This window comes from Elaeis guineensis, chromosome 10 (genome assembly GCF_000442705.2).
Source record: "Elaeis guineensis isolate ETL-2024a chromosome 10, EG11, whole genome shotgun sequence".
Taxonomy (NCBI): Eukaryota; Viridiplantae; Streptophyta; class Magnoliopsida; order Arecales; family Arecaceae; genus Elaeis; species Elaeis guineensis.
In genome coordinates this window covers 31,266,653-31,284,936 of record NC_026002.2, presented here as the reverse complement: position 1 = coordinate 31,284,936, position 18,284 = coordinate 31,266,653, and the positions used below count along the sequence as shown (strand labels likewise).

Sequence of the window (18,284 nt, the reverse complement as noted above, 5' to 3'; positions counted from 1 at the left end):
TCGTGATCAAATGGCTGTGAGCTATCCCTAGGAGAATAGATGCGTGATCTAGCATGATCGAATGCAATCCAACGGCCATTTTTCGATCTGAGGTACGATCAGATGGTCGAGAATCTTCACAAGTCCGATCAAGAGTGTGAGTCCGATATAGCTTGGGTTTTAAGCCTTTATAAGGCCCTGTTCACGGAACAGAAGGTGTGGCATGCGGCTTTGTTCGGTAGAGAACCCAGGGAACAGAAGTGCAGTGCCAACAGGAGCAGGAGCAGGGGCTTCAGACAGACTGTTGGACAGCGGACAGCGGTCGCTTCAGTGATTCAAGGGGTCTTCATAGAAAGAGAGCTTTTGTGAGGGAGAGCTTCCTGTGAGGGAGAGATTGGGTGTAGAGGATTGAGGATGTGATCTCCTTTTATAATTTTTTTTTTTTTTCTTATAGTGAAGCTTGCATGCTTCGTGAAGGTGAGCCCTTTTTGGGCTGATCCATGTATCTGATTGTTTCTACTTTATTTCTTCTTTCTTCCTGCTACAATGCATGATATCGAAAAGATTATGAGATGTGGTATTCTGATCAGACATCTCCGACATTGATAAGTTGCAAGACCACACTTAGCCACTGGTTGCTCTTGAACTATACCAGCTTGAGTTGCACCCAATTTATGAAAAGGTTGATCTGCTGTATCTTAGACTTCTCTCTCAAGTAAAGCCTTCCCAACCTAGTGAATTATGGCAAACCAAATAGCTAAAAGATTCGAGTTAATTGCCACAACTGAACCTATAGTTGGTCTACTTGTTCCCAACAAAGAGTAGGATACTTAGCTAGTCTATTTGTTTTTGTCAAGGTGGTGGAGACCATGGAGGTCAAACAGAAGGGATGGAAATGAAAATTTAGATAGACATTTCTGTCAAAACAAAAAAAGAGTGAGAGAGAAAGGTGTTCCTTTGATCCTTTCTCTTGCTTGCCAAAGAGTTGGGATTACCATGCATTCAATTCTTGGGGTTCATCAATATCCACCATTCTCGGTAGAGAAAAAGCACACCACTTTATCGAATTGGATCATGTAGCGTAATTAATAATAAAAGATGCATCGATTTCTAATGCCGCAGAAATTTAATACAGCTCAGCTCTTTTTTCAAATTTTTTTTAATGAAAATATCTTTTTCCTCTGAAATATCATCTTTTACCCCATTTTGCTCATGCTTGACTAAGATATCATAGATAATAATAAGGATATTATAATAATCAATAGAATATCATAGAAAATAACAGGATGCCATAATAACCAATAAAAAATTATAGAGAATAATAAAAAATAATAATAATTAATAGGATGTTATAAAAAGCAATTGAATGTCATAACAAATAATAGAATGAATGTCATAACGAATAACAGAAAGTCGTAATAAGCAACAAGATATCATATAAAGATATAGAAAATTATATATATTATTTAATATATTATAAAATAAAAAAATTATATATATAAAAAATTATATATATTATTCATTTTTTGATACCTTATATGACTTTTTGTTAAATCCTATGACATTTCAGATAATAGTATGACATCATGTTGCTTGATATGACATCCTGTGTCAGTAATATTACTTTTCGATAATTATTCATAGGATGCAAAAGAATATCATATCATTATTATGATATCTTGTTATTTTCTATGACATCCTGTTGATCGTTATCATGTTCTGTTATTATCTATGATATCCTGACTAAGCATGAGTAAAATAGAACAAAAGATGGCATCTTAGAGGGAAAGGATATTTTCGTCAGAAAAAATTTGAAAAAAAAATTGAAATGCATTAAATCCCAATGGTTTTGAAAATTGGTGCGGTCCTATTATTAATTAGCTACGTAGTCCAATCTGACGAAGCAATGTGCTTTTTCTCCACCGGGGGTGATGGACAAAGAATTTCGCTTCACCATTGTGCCTAGCTCCATTATCCCATGGATAGATGGGCCTCCACAACAATGCGCAAAGTGGAAGCAACAGCCCTTGAATCAACTAGAGTTGGAATTTGTTCTGGGTCCCCAAGCCCACAACTGCTGACACGACGCGTGAGCTGAAGTCGTTTGGATCCCAACTCCTTTGACCGTATCATGGTTAAAACTTAAACAATGTGTTCTTTAGGCGTAGGAGTACGAGTGATAGGACAGTCATACACTTGCACTGGATACATTGAGCTGAAATTGGTTCCTTATTAGCACAAATTGTTCAACTTCATTGAAATAACACCTCAAGTAGGACAAATTGTACAAATTGTTCGGTTAAATTTCGTCAGATCATTTGAGAATATCTGTCTGCCACATTTTACATGGCTTTTTTTGAAAGCTTTAATTGAGTAATGCCAACCACTCGTAAGATGGTAGACATTATTGCAATGAGGCTGGCTCTTAAAGATGCTTGTTGTTCGAATAATTAATCTTAAATTAAATTTAGATGCTGGCTTGATACCCCTCTATTACAATCTATCATCACCTTCGGTTGTCCAAATCAAGCATTGGCTTTTTCTTAGTGCATCAAAACCTCGTGGTAGGATCCGAGAGAATAATTTCACTCTCTCAAGACTCTTGGCAAGGGTCCGTCTGTTTAAAATAGATTGACGAAGACCCGCGCAACTTTCACCAGTAATGGCATGGTTGCCTCGTCTTTATCCAAGGTGGCAGATAAACATCTAGCCGTGTCATATTTTGAGAGGCATTAAGCTCAGCGACAGTGGTATATATCAAATTTTAATGAAATATTTGGTTGAAAAGAGTTGGGGTCTAGAATTGGAATAGAAATGAATGACCCCATTCCAACCATTTGGTTAGGAAAAATTCTATTTGATTCTGATTTTAGAGTAGAATGGGAATGATCTAATATATCTAAAACTCAATCCTTATTCTCCTTTAAGAATTCAAATTTTTATTTCGATTCCTATTTCGGCCACAAACCAAATGCTTCGGGGGTTTTAGTTATTCCAATTTCAATTCCAATCCATTTCAATTTCCATTCCGATTCTAATTCTGGTTGCTAACCAAACACTCAGAGTTCCTACAGTAAAATGACATAGAAATTTGCTGCTAGTCCATTATTCCATGGCATAGTGTGGACCTTCTGAAGTCTCCGTAAAATGGACTAGCCTGAAATCATCATTGAGCTGTCAATTTTTTGCATTCCTCTTTATCTTGGATACTGGTCTTTGGCTTTCAATAACTGAATCTGGTCATCATGATAAAGCTATGGATAAAGCTATGATGGTAAGGAGGACAATCAGAACTCCATGTCTGCATCCTTGATCAATCATTAAGAATTTATCTGAATATTTCTGCAAGAATATCCTACAAGAATCGGACCTATTGGTCTCTCCAGCCGCATCTTGTCAAGGCTTGTCTAAGTCCCAATCTATATTCCAGCCTATAGGTCTATTGGTCTGCAGGAGGATCCTTTTTTCTTCCTACAGAATTTGGGCTCAGAGGTGTTGGGATAACATGAGATATACTTGAACGAAGATGAGCAGGTGCTCCACTTTTTTCCTCTGAGGAAGACACCCCAACATGCTTGGTTGAGATAAGATGGACATGAGCTGGTGCTCCACTTCTTTTGAAAAGCACAGCAAAGAGGGGGAGAGCTGTAGAATGAATAGGGAGATGATAGGGATTTAGGAGACAGACTGCAGAGTGAAGATTACATCAGAGAGGAAAGCAAGAGAGCATTAAATTTGGCTTGTTGATAGCTCTCCTAGTGAGGAAGTAATACATCCTAATCATCAAGTTAAGATGGATATTCTTATCATGTAAATATAAAGCCATCCTTATTTGTAACTATAATCAGCCATGATAGTGACGAAAGCACATTTGGTCCACAAAGGAAGCTTGGGCAACAATGATTTTGGAGTCACCACTAGAACAAGAGGTGATTTCCTGTGCATCCCTAAACCAAACTGCTCTTCCATGTCAATATCTTCTGTGCTCATTCCAGCAGGCAAGCTCCAATTGAACCAATAGAGAAGATTAGCAAGCGCAAGCTCTACAGCAAGAACACCCATTGACATACCTGGGCATATTCTTCGGCCACTTCCAAATGACAGAAACTGAAAGTGCTGACCCTTGTAATCGATATCGTTATCTTTGAACCTCTCAGGCATGAAGACTTCTGCATCCTGCCAATATCGAGAATCCCTATTAATAGCCCAGGCATTTATATATGCCCTTGTCTTCTTAGGAATATCATATCCATTTATCTTGCAATCTTGCATGCATTCTCGAGGGATTAGCAATGGACCTGGAGGGTACAACCGAAGAACTTCTTTTACTACGAGCTTGAGATAATGAAGTTGTTGAACGTCACTCTCCTCCACCTTTCCTTTGTTTCCAAGAAATCCTCTAACTTCATCTTGGGCATTCTTCATAATCGTCGGGTTCCTCATTAGCTCAGTCATTCCCCAGTCCAAGGTAATCACAGAGGGATCTGATCCAGCAGCGAACATATCCTGCCAGGTATGGAAGTGATAGTCTAATCAGTATAACATACATTTTTGGCATTTTTTTAGGAACTCAATCTAACATGATTTTTGAATGCAAATATACTTGTCTGGAAAATGCACAAGGAAGAATGCAGATGTATTGTATGGTAAAGTATTTGCATTCAGAGTAATACAAATCATTTATGCATGATTATCAACTACTTGGTGCAGTGTTGGTAGTTCATTTCCTCGATATTAAGAACCCAAAGCTCTTTGACCTAAATATAATTAAGGACGACTAGTAAGGGTGATGTCATTTCATTCGAGTTGCTATCCAAGGCATTTATCATAACTTTTTATGCGCTTATAGAAAATTTTTTTAATTTGTACAAAAAAAAAAGTGTTTATATTTTCCATGCCATCAATCAAAAAATTCATTAGCAATTGTTGGATCCTTCCACTGAGTTGAATTTCTATCCCCTCATCCTACTTTCAGAATCAATCTTCCATACAAGGAAAGTGGATCGGGATCCTCTGCCGCGCATGTTTTGCATCATTTAAATCGATGCATGTTTTGCATCATTTCCCTAGATTGCCGAACTCTCTCCTGGTGTTGCTATCGGATCTTCACTGGCGGGCGACAGATCTTCCCCTCTGACGAACATCGGTCGATGGAAGGTTGGGCCTCCCTTCCTTCGATGGTTGACGATATTCTCCTCCCAATGTTTCTCTCTCTCTCTTTGATGTGGTGGTCAATCCTCTCTCCTCTTGGTGTTCTGTTCCTTTCACCACTATGGTCTCTGACAGTCGATGATCCTCTCGGCGGTCGACGTTGCATCTTCCGATAGCAGCTTGTTGAGATTTTTTTTTTTTTGTATTTCAAATTTTAAATTCTGAATGGTTAAGGGTTTTGGTAGGTTGATTGATGGGTTTGTAGAAGAGAATTTGAAATTTAAATTTTAAATTCGAATTTTAGTGTTGTTGGTTTGGGGGTTCATCTTCTTTTTATACTCTCTTTTTTTGAAAATAAATTTTGATGACTATTGTACTAATGCACTCTTTTTATATCAAAAAAAAAAAATAAATAAATAAATTGATGCATGTTTGAATGAGCAACACGTCACTCATCTCATAAATCGGTGGTTGTGACGCATCTTGCAACCCGCTATGGTAGAGCAAAATAAGTTGGACTAGTGACTTGGTGCATAGACCCTCTGCGATGCACAGATTGCATTCTTTATGGTCTGAAAAATAAAGGAAGAAGGTAAAGTTACTAACCAAGACAACAGCTTTGATATGATCCCTAGTCAATGGGAATTCTCGGGTTGGATCATTTTGAAGCCCAAGGAGAATGCTCATGAAGTCATCACAATTTCCTCCACCTTGCACATACTTCTCAATCTCCTCTTCGAGAAGTTCGTCCATGGCATGGAAGCTCCTCTCGAGCCTTGCTCGTGTGCCGGTGAGCACGTCCAACCACTCCATCATGGGAAAGAAGTCTCCTAAAATAAACCCACCTAGTAAAGAAAATATCTCCCTCAGGAGACCATAGTATTTGCTGCTCGTGTATTCTCCATCACCCGAAATCCTCCTACCGAAGACTTGTCGGGTGATGATGTTGCTAAAGAGGCAAAAAAACATCTCGCTAAGATTCACAGGACCGCTCGAGGATTGCCTCACTATAGTTTGCACTAATGCGTTCACTTCTTCCTCCCTTACCACTACAGGAAAAATGGTCATTAACGACGCTATTAATGGTCATTAACGACGCTTTAAAGCGTCGCTATTTCGCTTTACGACGCTTCGAAAAGCGTCGGCAAAGCGTCGACTATGTAAGAGTGGGGACGAATAGCGCCGACGCTTTTTAAAAGCGTCGTTATTTTTTAACGACGCTTTAAAGCATCGTAAAGATTTACATTAACGACGCTTTAAAGCGTCGTTAAATTTGTCTTAACGACGCTTTAAAGCGTCGTTAATGGAAATCTTTACGACGCTTTAAAGCGTCGTAAATATTTACATTAACGACGCTTATAAGCGTCGTTAATTTAAATCTTTACGACGCTTTAAAGCGTCGCAAAAGACAAATTTAACGATGCTTATAAGCGTCGTTAATGTAAAAATTTACGACGCTTTAAAGCGTCGCAAAAGACAAATTTAACGACGCTTATAAACGTCGTTAAAGGTTTTAAGAGGAAAAAAAAATAATACAATACATTCCTGTACGAAATCATATCACACCTGTACAATACAATAAACATGTACAATCACCACATTCACATTCACACCTGTACAATCACCATCATTCACATCACCTGTACAATACAATAAACATGTACAATCACCACATTCACATTCACACCTGTACAATCACCATCATTCACATCAAAAGCAAGCTGAAATAAAAAATTTAATCAAACCAAAAAATAATATTTTATATAAATAAAAATAAAGTACTAATCGTCCATTACAATCAAGAGTAATATAAATAAATATAAAAATACAACAAAAATAAAATAACATCAATCTGCAGGCGGATGGTCGTCGTTGTCTCCACGTGACGTGCCGCTATCTCGACGGGTGCCTGATATGCCAGGAGCCTACAAAAAATATATCAAAAGCATGATTTGCATATCTATAAATAAAATATATAAATTATTAAATTAATACAAAAATATATATTTTATATTATGTGTTTACCTGAGATGAACCATACATCTCTAATAAAGATGTAAGGCGATCAATCTGTCCCCTCATGGCCTGCATCTCGGCATGGCTCTGTCGCATCTCCTCCATCTCAGCGGTACGACTCTGTCTAATCTCCTGTATCTCCGCCTCGAGTCTGCGAACGCGTGAATCCTGAGCATCTGCTGCAGCATGCTGCGTATATCTACTAACCTCAGATAACTGAGTGGGGGTGACTCCTACTCCATAACCCCTCACTCGACCGTAGCGCTCTGATCCCATCAACTCTGTGAAGACCTCGGTCTCGATACGGCTCTGCTGCGTAGATGCTGCGGACTCGTCGTCACGCTCCGCAATGAGAGATGTAGCCCTCTCCTGTATTTTTTTTGAAAACAAGAGTTATACATTAATAGCTAACAAAATTAAATTTAAATCATTGCAAAAAATATAATATTAATAATGCCGTACATATAAATCTCTCGACTCATCTCGAACAAAAGTACCATCCTGATGAGTATGAGTCATCCGGTAAAACTTCACTTGTCCGGGTTCCCTCCCATGCTCATCCTCCTACACAAATAATTTCAATTTTAAGCAAACAATTATGATAATTTAAAAAAATATATGAGTATCATGATACAGACATGGTCCACGATACATAATGATATTAGTTATATAAATATTTGAACATAAAAATTAAAAGTTAATTATGAAAGTTTAAGGAACATACAAACTCCTGTCGGAGTCGTGCATAACTCTTCGACCCCGATGTATGAGGAACAGACTGAGCTGCTCGTGCAGCTCTACCAATAGCAGAATAAGTCTGTAAAATAAAGTAAAGAACTTGTTATATATACAATATATAATAAAAATCAATATTTTTATAAAATATTTAGAAAAAAAAGATAATAAATAGATAATATACCTGTGCCCTCTCGGAGAACCAATAATGAACCAACTCCATCCACTGATGAGGGGGTACATCAGGAGGACAATTCCTAGCAACCTCCTCCTCTGTCATACCCTGTCTCATATAGTCCTTCTTCAATTGCACTCTATATTCTTTCCATTTGCGGTTGAGAGACTTCATTACAAAATCATGAGTGGATGGAGGGAGAACAAACTTGCTCTATAAAAAAAAAAGTTAAATGAAATAAATTATATAAATGATTAACAATTAATATACAGTATGAACATCAATTCATTACCTCTATAACTCGGAGGAGCTCAACTTTGTACGTTGGAAGCATGTCATTCCATTTTGCATAGCCCAACGGACATAGCTGAGGCCTCCGAGCAACAGTCCCCAAAAATGAAGTCAATAAGCAGGCAGCTTTCTTAATTGGCTGACCTAGCTGATTGCACTCCACAACAATCCTCTCGCCCTCACGCATCTGCCACACATCTCGTACTACTGTGGGTCCGCGTCTGGGGCGTACTCTCCTGGATCTGTCTGCAAAAAATACATAAAAGTAACTATATCATAAATATACATAAAATGAAATAAAAAAAATTTACATGAAAGACAATATATATCCTGCACGTATATCTCATCATCTGGCTGATGAACAGGAGGATCGTGCTGTGCTGATGATGAAGGACAGGGCTCAGAATGCTGTGCAGCTGAACTGACCTCAGGCTGCTGTGCTGAAGAAGACGTACCGGCCTCTGTCTGTGAAAACTGGAACTACACACCAGCATATCGTCCCCTGCGACGCATGATGTCACCTAGCATTTATATAAATAAAAGGTAGAATCAGTTAATATATGGAGTAAAATAACATAATAATTAATGCAAAATATATACATCATAAATAATTATTACCAGTAACAATCAAGCAGTAGTGTTTTCTTCGAATTCTGTTCTAACCAACGTCGTCGTATCATTTAAATCATCAGCTGACACAAAATTGTAGGGCATACATTGTGTATAAGTGTCATCGTCATCATCCTCTACTTGGTTTCCCATATCATATAAGTCTCTAGGTTTTGTTTTGATGACAGTAAACCAATCTTTATCTTTTGCGTCTTGTACATAAAATACTTGACGAGCTTGAGATGAAAAAATGAATGGGTCATCCTTCAATAACACACCAGTGTGTATCAACCTTAAAAAATTTACAAGTGTAAATCCATTTGCATCTTGTTTCAAACCCCTTGGTGAGTTTATGTCTATCCAATCACATCTAAACAGTACTACTTTAAATTTTCCATAATAATCCAACTCATAGATATCTTTAAGTGCACCATAATAGGATTTTCCATCAACTTCCACCATAACACCGCTATTCTGTATTTTTCTAAATTTCTCCCGTTCTCTAGTATAAATTTAAAGCCATTAATTATGAAACCATTATATCTATTCACAATCTTGTTAGGTCCTCGAGCAAGAGCTATTAGTTCATCTGACTTATTTGTCTCCATCATCTTTGATACCTAACAAAAATTGATATGACGAAGTGCAGTTGAGTTATCTGATATTAAATATGTATCAAAAATTAATATATCCAATAATTAAATATAAATCACACCTGATTCGAAAGCCACATAGGGAATAACTCGACCAACCATCGCTGTTCAATCCTTGCATTAGGACGAATGTTATGATTGGCTCGTCTCTGATAAATTAAAAATTCACTGCATAAAATATAAATATATCATTTAGAACATTATATCTAATATAAAATTTAAATTTTGATGTCATTCTTTAAATATACTAACCTGCGATGGTCAGATATTATGTCACTATGAAGTAACACATAACGATGTGCTTGTGCTAAGGATTTTTGATCAAGTACAATACCTTCACCTCTTCCCAAGAATTTTCCAGCAGTTAAGAACTTATACAGTTCTGCATTCTCCACAAAGTCATTATACCGTTGAGGTCGACTAAAAATAGTCTCTACACCTTGAAGATATCTTGAACAAAATGTCAAACATTCATCCGCAATATATGCTTCAGCAATCGAGCCTTCGGGATAGGCTCTATTTCGCACATAATCTTTAAGACGCACAAGATACCTTCAAGAATTAAATATTTATTAAAATATCAGTATGCTGTTGTTTCTAATAAAATTATCAAAAGATTTAAGGTTTGTAATAATACCTCTCAATAGGATACATCCATCTATAATGTACCGGTCCACCAACTTTAACTTCTGAAGCTAGGTGAACGAGCAGATGTACCATAATAGTAAAAAATCCAGGAGGAAAAATCTTTTTCATCTGGCAAAGTGTAATTGCAATATCCGATTTTAACTGATCAAGTTCCCGAGGATCAATAACTTTGGAACATAATGCCTTAAAGAATGACGATAATCGAAGTACAATTGTAACAACTTGTTTCGGCAATGACGATCTTAAAGCTATTGGAAAAATATCTTGCATCAATATGTGACCATCATGACTTTTAAGATTTGAAAGTTTTCGATCCTTTAGATGCACACATCGTGAAATATTCGATGCATATCCATCGGGTACTTTGATACTTTTCAAAACTCTCAAAAAATTATCCTTTTCTCGAGCAGACATTGTGTAACATGCAGGAGGCACATAAATTCTATCATTAGCAAGCATTTTAGGATGAAGTTCCTGTCGGATACCCATTTCTTTTAAATCAAGACGTGCCTTCATGTTATCTTTGCTCTTTCCATCAAGGTTTAAAAATGTTCCAAGTAAATTATCGCAAGCATTCTTCTCTATATGCATGACATCAAGATTGTGCCGAATAAGATTATGTTTCCAATAAGGTAAGTCAAAAAAGATACTTCATTTTTTCCATAAATATTTCTTGGCTGTTGTGTAGATGCTATCTGTGTGTCTTCCTCATTTTCATCCTCGAAATAATTGTCTGGATCTTGAAACAACTCTGCATCTATAGTACTGATACTGACTTCCTCTGGTAACCCTTCGTGCACTGAGCGTTCAACATCATCCCTTCCTCTTTTTTTAGAGGACTTTGAGTGCTTACCATAGCTGTAATTCATGCCATCCATTTGTCTATGAACATCAGTTCCAGAAAGTGGAATAGGGGCACATCCCAATTCTATAGTACCATCAAACAAATCTTTCTGAAATCGAAACGGATGATTTGCTTCCAACCATCGACGATGTCCCATGTAACAAAATTTACCTCCATGTTTTAACCAAATTGAATGTGTTGAATCTCCACAACAAGGACATGCGACCCATCCCTTTGTACTCCAGCCAGATAAATTGGCATATGCTGAAAAATCATTAATAGTCCATAACAATGCTGCCCGTAGTTTAAATGTTTGGCCGTTGGAAGCATCAAATGCATCAACACCCTCCCACAACTGTTTCAATTCCTCTATCAAAGGCTGTAGAAAAATATCAATATCATTGCCTGGACCCTTATCTCCTGGAATAACCATTGACAAGATAAGTGATGATTGTTTCATGCACATCCACGGTGGCAAATTGTAAGGTATCAAAACGACTGGCCAAGTGCTGTAGGTAGAACTCAGGGTCCGAAATGGATTGAAGCCATCAGAAGCTAAGCCAAACCTAACACTGCGAACATCAGAGGCAAAATCAGGATGTCTATCATCAAATGCTTTCCATTGAAGACTATCTGCTGGATGTCTCAACATTCCATCCTTTGTACGTCCTTCATGATGCCATCTCATTGATGAAGCTATTTTTGATGATGCATAAATCCTTTTCAATCTAGGTATAAGAGGAAAGTAACGCAATACCTTGGCCGGTTTCTTTTTACTCCGCGTTGCATCCAATTCATTCAGTACATCATCTCGATCTTCTTTTTGTGTTATCCATCTTGAAGATCCACATACATTGCATGACTCTTGATTAGCGTTTTCACCCCGATATAACATACAATCTTTCGGACAACTATGAATCTTTTCGTATCCAAGATCCAATTCCTTTACTACTTTCTTGGCTTCATAATACGATGGTGGTAAACGAGTGCTTTCTGGAAATACATCCTTTAATAACTTGAGCAGCATGGTAAAACTCTTTCCAGACCATCCATTCAAATATTTGATATGAAATAAATGAACAAGAAAAGAAATCTTAAAAAATTTTGTACAACCCGGATATAATTCTTTGTCTGCATCTTTCATTAAGGTGTGATAACGACCTGTCTCATCATTAGATGTATGTATGGGCTCCTCAACATGCATACGTTCCGTATGCGTACATCCATCAAACATCCCAACTGTTTCTTGTATACTACTGGATTCTCCTAAATTTTGAACATCAAATCCAAAAGCATCTGTGATCAAACCCCTTATATCATCATCTCTTGCAGAATTATCTTCTAGGCTAGTGGATCCGCAATGAGTCAGGGGTTGGTTACATGATGATGGCAACATAGATTCTCCATGAAAAATCCAGTCGGTATAACCTCTTAAAAAACCATTCCATACCAAATGTTCTTCAACATTTTGTGGATCTAAAGAAGAACTATTTACACATTTCCGACATGGACATAAAATCTTTCCATTCAAACTACTTTTCTCCATACCAAATTTAATGAAGTCATGAACTCCATCTAAATATTCTTTACTATTCCTTGGTTTATTTATCCAACTTTTATCCATTGTAGGATAAAACTGACCGAACTTGCAATTTATCTAAAAATAAAAAAAAAATTATACAATCTATATTAATGCAATGAGTAAAAAATATCAGTCATTTCATAAAATTCAAAAAAATAACAACTACATAAAGTTTACATAGTAAATGCTTGCTATCATCAACTAATAGGTAAAGAAGGTCCTATCCCATTCAGAAAATGTATTAATTCTATAGGTCAATTACAAAAATCAAATGATATGCAACAAGAGCCGAAAAAAATTTCGGCAGCATTTCCCCTTAGTTCTTCCGTATAGGAAGAACAAAAGGAAAATACCATCCGAAATTTTTTCCGAACCTCTCAGCATACCATTTGATTATGGTAATGACCTATAGAATTACTCACATTTTCCAAACTGTCCATACTGGACAATCAATTGATCAATGTACATAATTCTTTTATCCGTACAAAAATAAATAAATGTACGGATATAATAGAATATGTACATTAATCAAAAGACGGGTCTATGTTTCGATGCAATGTAATTTTTGAAAAATTAATTCATAATTAATTTGATTTAATACCTGATATTAACTTGGGGAGTAGTGGACAAAGAAACTTGGCCCAGCTTAATCCAGATGCTTAGTCTTCATCAGTCACGAAGATAAGGATAACGTAGGCCACACGATATCAGGGTCCAGTCACATAACGAGCGCCACATGTCAGATAAGCAATCGATCAGGATTCATGAAACTATGAAATTATCCATTCATCAACCATGTATCACAACCTTAATTAATTGTACTACATATTTTCGGGTGAACCTCGTAGAGAGATACTAAGAGGGTGTGGTTGTAAATTGATCTAGCTCTATATCATTTATTTTATGCTACACAGGTTTACCATATTTGATATTTGATAACTGGTTGTAAATTGATCATGTACAACCAGTTGTTAACCACCAAATCCAAAAGAGTATGACTTGCATAATTTGGAGCACAGACATACATGAAGTACAAGCCTACTCACTAAATTAAAATTTTCCTGTTACACATATTTGCATTATAATCCTTGCACAAGCACAGTAAAATAGAAACTTCAAAAGAACTATATATAAGCATGCCATTGATCAGAGGAAACAAACACAGAGAAGATTCTGGAAGACAGAGTGAGTGAAAAATAGATGCAGAAGCATAAGTAAGGGGGATTGGTAGCAAGAAGAGCAACATACTCACCGATCAAAGAGATTTTCAGGGTCCATCCTAAAATGTCAGGATAAATTTCACCACACTTCATAAACATTGCAGTAAAAAAACTTTCATTAATGAATTCAAGGTTTCATGTATTTAGAGCATGACATGATGACGGATGCTAAACAAGATTAAAGTATGATTTATAGCAGGAAGGTTGAAACAGGCCAAAATGAAATATAATAATACTATCATTGATCCAAAGAGACTAAATAACATCATCCACAGAAAGTAACATAATGACAAATAGATGAGTCATGCTCAAGTAATCACAAAATAATCAAAACACAACACTGCTAACATCATACTTGTTTCAAAATGAAAGAAAACATGGATTTAGGACGCCAGGTTTTGTGAAAGAAAACCATGCAGCACTAATAACGTCATATTGTTTTTAACTAGAATATTATGAAGGTGTAACTCTAGAAGATCATAATATTAGCATTTGCATTTCGTTACAAAAGAAAAAAACTACGAAATACAGATAACTCCAAAAGTTCATTATTTGTTTTCCTTATATTAGGCAGTGTATCCTTTCATCTTTCGTTCTACATTAGCGCTATATAGGCATTAAATAGCAATGTGTATCACAACATCATGGTAGCACATCTCCAGTAAATTAGAATCATAAGATTTGGTATAAAATTATCCCATCATCTCCCTCTCTTGCATTAGATGAAAATGAACCCAAATAAAGGGTTTTGGAATCCTTTTATGACCCATTGCCGGCCCAAACTAGTCAGCAACTACCAGATCAAACTTTCTATATAAGCCGATACGGGCAACATGAACCATACTGCAGAATACACACCTACTTGAAATGGAAGATGAGTCACATGCACATCGCACATGCACAAGGCAGACATGGACATGCACAGAGAGAAACCAATTGATGGACAACTTGCACCATCAAATTTCAACAGAGAAGAACTCTCTCACTTTCCTAGACCTAGGCGTATCAAAACCAGTCATGTGAAGATCTCCTCACACTCCCTAAAACCTAGCATCCACAGCAAAGAATTCTAGACCAAATTCGGAGCTCCAAAGAGAAGAACTCGCAATGTAAATCCTCTGTCCGTCTTTCTAAATATAAAGAACCCTAATTTCGAGCTTCCAAGCTCCACAATATCAACTAATTAAGAAGAAATACTAAAGAACAGGGGAATTATACCAGAATCCACGGATATCTCATCACCTTGAGGATTCGATTTGCGGATTTCTCGAATTCTGGGGTTTCCAGGCGGTGGATCCGATGCTAGAGCTGGATCGACCGGAGACCGCATCGATGTTCGATGACGGAGAGGATTTTCGCTCTGAGAAATGGTAAACACATATTAGATGCGATTACCGGTCATGACACAGGGAAGGAGGGAGGGGGAGAGAGAGAGAGACCGAACCTTTGGGCCGAAATTGAATCGGTCGAACACGAATCAGTCTGCGCCAAACAAAATCCAAGCAAAAGTGCACGGCAATCGAAGGGAATCGTGATGGGAAGATGGCCGCCGGGAGGGGGGAGGGGAGGAGGGCCGGTGGGGTGGCTGCTTCCAGCGGACGGTGTACGGCTTCGACAGCGCGGGTGCGGCGTCGACGGACGCGGCAGCAGAGGGGAGCGGCAAACGGCGGTGAGCCGTGGACGGCGGATGCGTATGGACGGCGGGCGCGGTGCCGGCGGCGGAGATGAGACGGGGTCGGCGGAAGAAATTAAGGATGGAAAGGGCGGCGGTAGATGGATTAGGGCACGGGGGAAGAAGGGTATTAAACGAACCTAACGACGCTTTTTAGCGTCGTAAATTACTGTACAAAAGCGTCGGCATTTGCTTTATTTGACGACGCTTTTGCTAAAAGCGTCGGCGTTGAACGCCGACGCTTTTAAGCGTCGTTAAACGACGACGCTTTTAAAAAGCGTCGGCAGGTCTGCGCAACTTGCCGACGCTTTCCAAAAGCGTCGGCAAAAAACTGTCGCTACAGCCCCTTTTCGTTGTAATATACGGACTGAAAGGCCCGCACCCTCTTTGCACTAAAAACTTCTAACAAGCTAATCTTCCTTAGTTGCCTCCACTGTTCGTTGTAGGGTGACAAGGCTATATCCAATCCACCATAGGAGTATCTTTTGAAGGCGACGAGGGGAGGCCTAGTGCAAAAGACAAGATCATGGGTCTTCAAGATCTCAGAGGCCATTTCCGAGGAGGATATGATGATGGTTGGTATGCAGCCAAGCTTTAGGCTCATCAGGGGGCCATACTTCTCCGAGAGGAGCCGAAGGGAGCGGTGGGGAAGCTCGCCCAACTGATGAAGATTGCCGATGAATGGGAATCTTATCGGACCAGGAGGTAGCCTCAAGCTCAGTCGGGTGGCCTTGACATACAAAAGTATAGCTATTGGGATTAAGAAGATACATAAGTAAGCGAAGAGAGCAAGCAAGAACTCCATAGGATTGTCTGCTTTGTTTTCTTTTGAGAGGGGAATCTCTGCTCTTCATGATCATAGTGGCCCTTATGGGGCTTGCGAGGTCTAGCTCTGGCACATCCTTATTCGTGGAATATAGCTTGACTAATGCATTTTATTTTACTTTTACAGAAAAACAAAAAGAAAAATTTGTGGTCGATATTGGATTCTTATCCATTGGACTCTCAAGTCTCGGCCCATTTTCCACTCCCTGCTCTTTTAGCGCTCGTGGTTAGTCTTCTTTTTAGAAAAAGTCTTTGTGCACCGCATGCGTGCAATAAAAATGAAGTGGAGTGCGCCATATAATCATTTTAAAATATATAACTATCATTTTTCAATACACATTTAATAGCATATTTAATATCTATAATTCTATTTTTTTATTTAAAATTTTGAATAATAAAAATATCCTTCTTATTCTGAAAAAATTATGACATCGTATGGCTATTTTATGACATCCTGCGATCAACTTATTATTTTTTTTTCAAAAATCATAAAAAAAAAAAATTTTATCATTAAAAATTTATGAAATTTTTAAATGACGAAAATATCTTTTCATTCCTTATGACATTCTGTAGCCAAATTATGAATAGAAACTCATAATTGGCCGCAGGGTGAAGTAATATGGGCATAGAATGTTATAATTTTTTTAGAAAAAGAGAGATATTTTCGTCATTTAAAATTTTAAATAAAAAAATAAAATTATAAAAATTAAATACGTATTAAAAAGTGATGATTATATGGTTCAATCAAATGAGACGATGTGATGTGCAAAGAATTACTGGTCCTTTCTATAATGTACTATGAGTTTTTTATACACGTGGAGGATTTTTGCACAGAAAAGCTGACGTGAGAAATACAATACTTCCGTAGCGTGCCTTATAATTGCATTGTGAATTGCTTTTTGAATGATCAGAAAATTTTAATTATCTGTTTATCAGTTTCATTATTTATGGGTTGCTAAAGGGACAGACGTGTATGAATCATGCAATTTATGCAGGAAAGCTGCATTTGATCGTTGAATGGTTATTTCTATCATGAACAATTATATACTCTGGTTTATCTGTACATAATTTATATTGTTATATAGTAAAGGATATTCATGCAATATTTAGCAGAATAAAGAAATAATTTGTCAATAATAACGTTCTTACAACTAAACTAATAAAATCACAATCATTGAAAAAAGTGTTAGACACAATTTTATATGTGGCTCACAAAGACGGCTTGATTGTTAGATAACTTTTTATTATACATAACCATCCACTATACCTAGTTATGCTAAGATAGGTTTTTTGAGGGAAGAAAATCATCGACATTTTAATTATTTGATAAAGATCCCTAGCCTAGCTAGCCTGTTAAAAACCCTATGACGTTCATGGACGAATAGTTTGTCCGAAGGTATAGATTAAAAGATTCGTTCTTTCATAAATTTTTTTATGGATAAACTCCATTCAAATACATAAATAATAATGACTAGAGATATATATCACTGATATTTTTACTGAATAAAATTATTTTACTTGAGATATTTTCCCACATTATAGTATCAGAGCCACTTTCTAGTCATTTTGTTTAGTATTTAAATATGATTCATATGTGATCTTGATATGACATAGCTAATTTTATATATATCATTTTTATTCATTTATTTTGGCATATTAAAGGTTTTCAATATGGAGTATCTAAGTTTTGTTTTTGTCATATTAAAAAATAAAAAAAAATTATGGAGGCAAAAAGAAAATTATCATTGGGTGAGACACTTTTCGGCGTCCCTTTTTCTCAAATATGGATGGCTGGGGAGTACATTCAATCCTCATCTGGCACCCATCTTTGGCATTCAAACGGATAAATTTGAACAGCAGGGATGAATTGGGAGGACCGAAGAG

At 37.1% G+C, this 18,284-nt stretch overlaps 2 protein-coding genes across 2 annotated transcripts; both read right to left on the bottom strand.

Moving 5' to 3' along the window:
- Window positions 1-3,687: 3,687 nt before the first annotated feature.
- On the bottom strand, window positions 3,688-16,427 carry LOC105036653 (cytochrome P450 71A1-like). The gene is made up of 4 exons (XM_073245015.1): window positions 15,940-16,427; window positions 15,343-15,347; window positions 5,737-6,172; window positions 3,688-4,485 (listed from the first exon to the last, which is right to left on the bottom strand). The coding sequence occupies exons 1-4, from the start codon at window positions 16,378-16,380 to the stop codon at window positions 3,808-3,810; spliced, it is 1,560 nt and encodes a 519-aa protein (XP_073101116.1). The 5' UTR covers window positions 16,381-16,427; the 3' UTR covers window positions 3,688-3,807.
- Window positions 6,924-7,704, bottom strand: LOC140852117 (uncharacterized). Its single transcript, XM_073245014.1, has 3 exons — window positions 7,609-7,704; window positions 7,156-7,515; window positions 6,924-7,055 (listed from the first exon to the last, which is right to left on the bottom strand). Exons 1-3 carry the CDS (start codon window positions 7,663-7,665, stop codon window positions 6,978-6,980), a joined length of 495 nt encoding a protein of 164 aa, XP_073101115.1. The 5' UTR covers window positions 7,666-7,704; the 3' UTR covers window positions 6,924-6,977.
- Window positions 16,428-18,284: the final 1,857 nt, after the last annotated feature.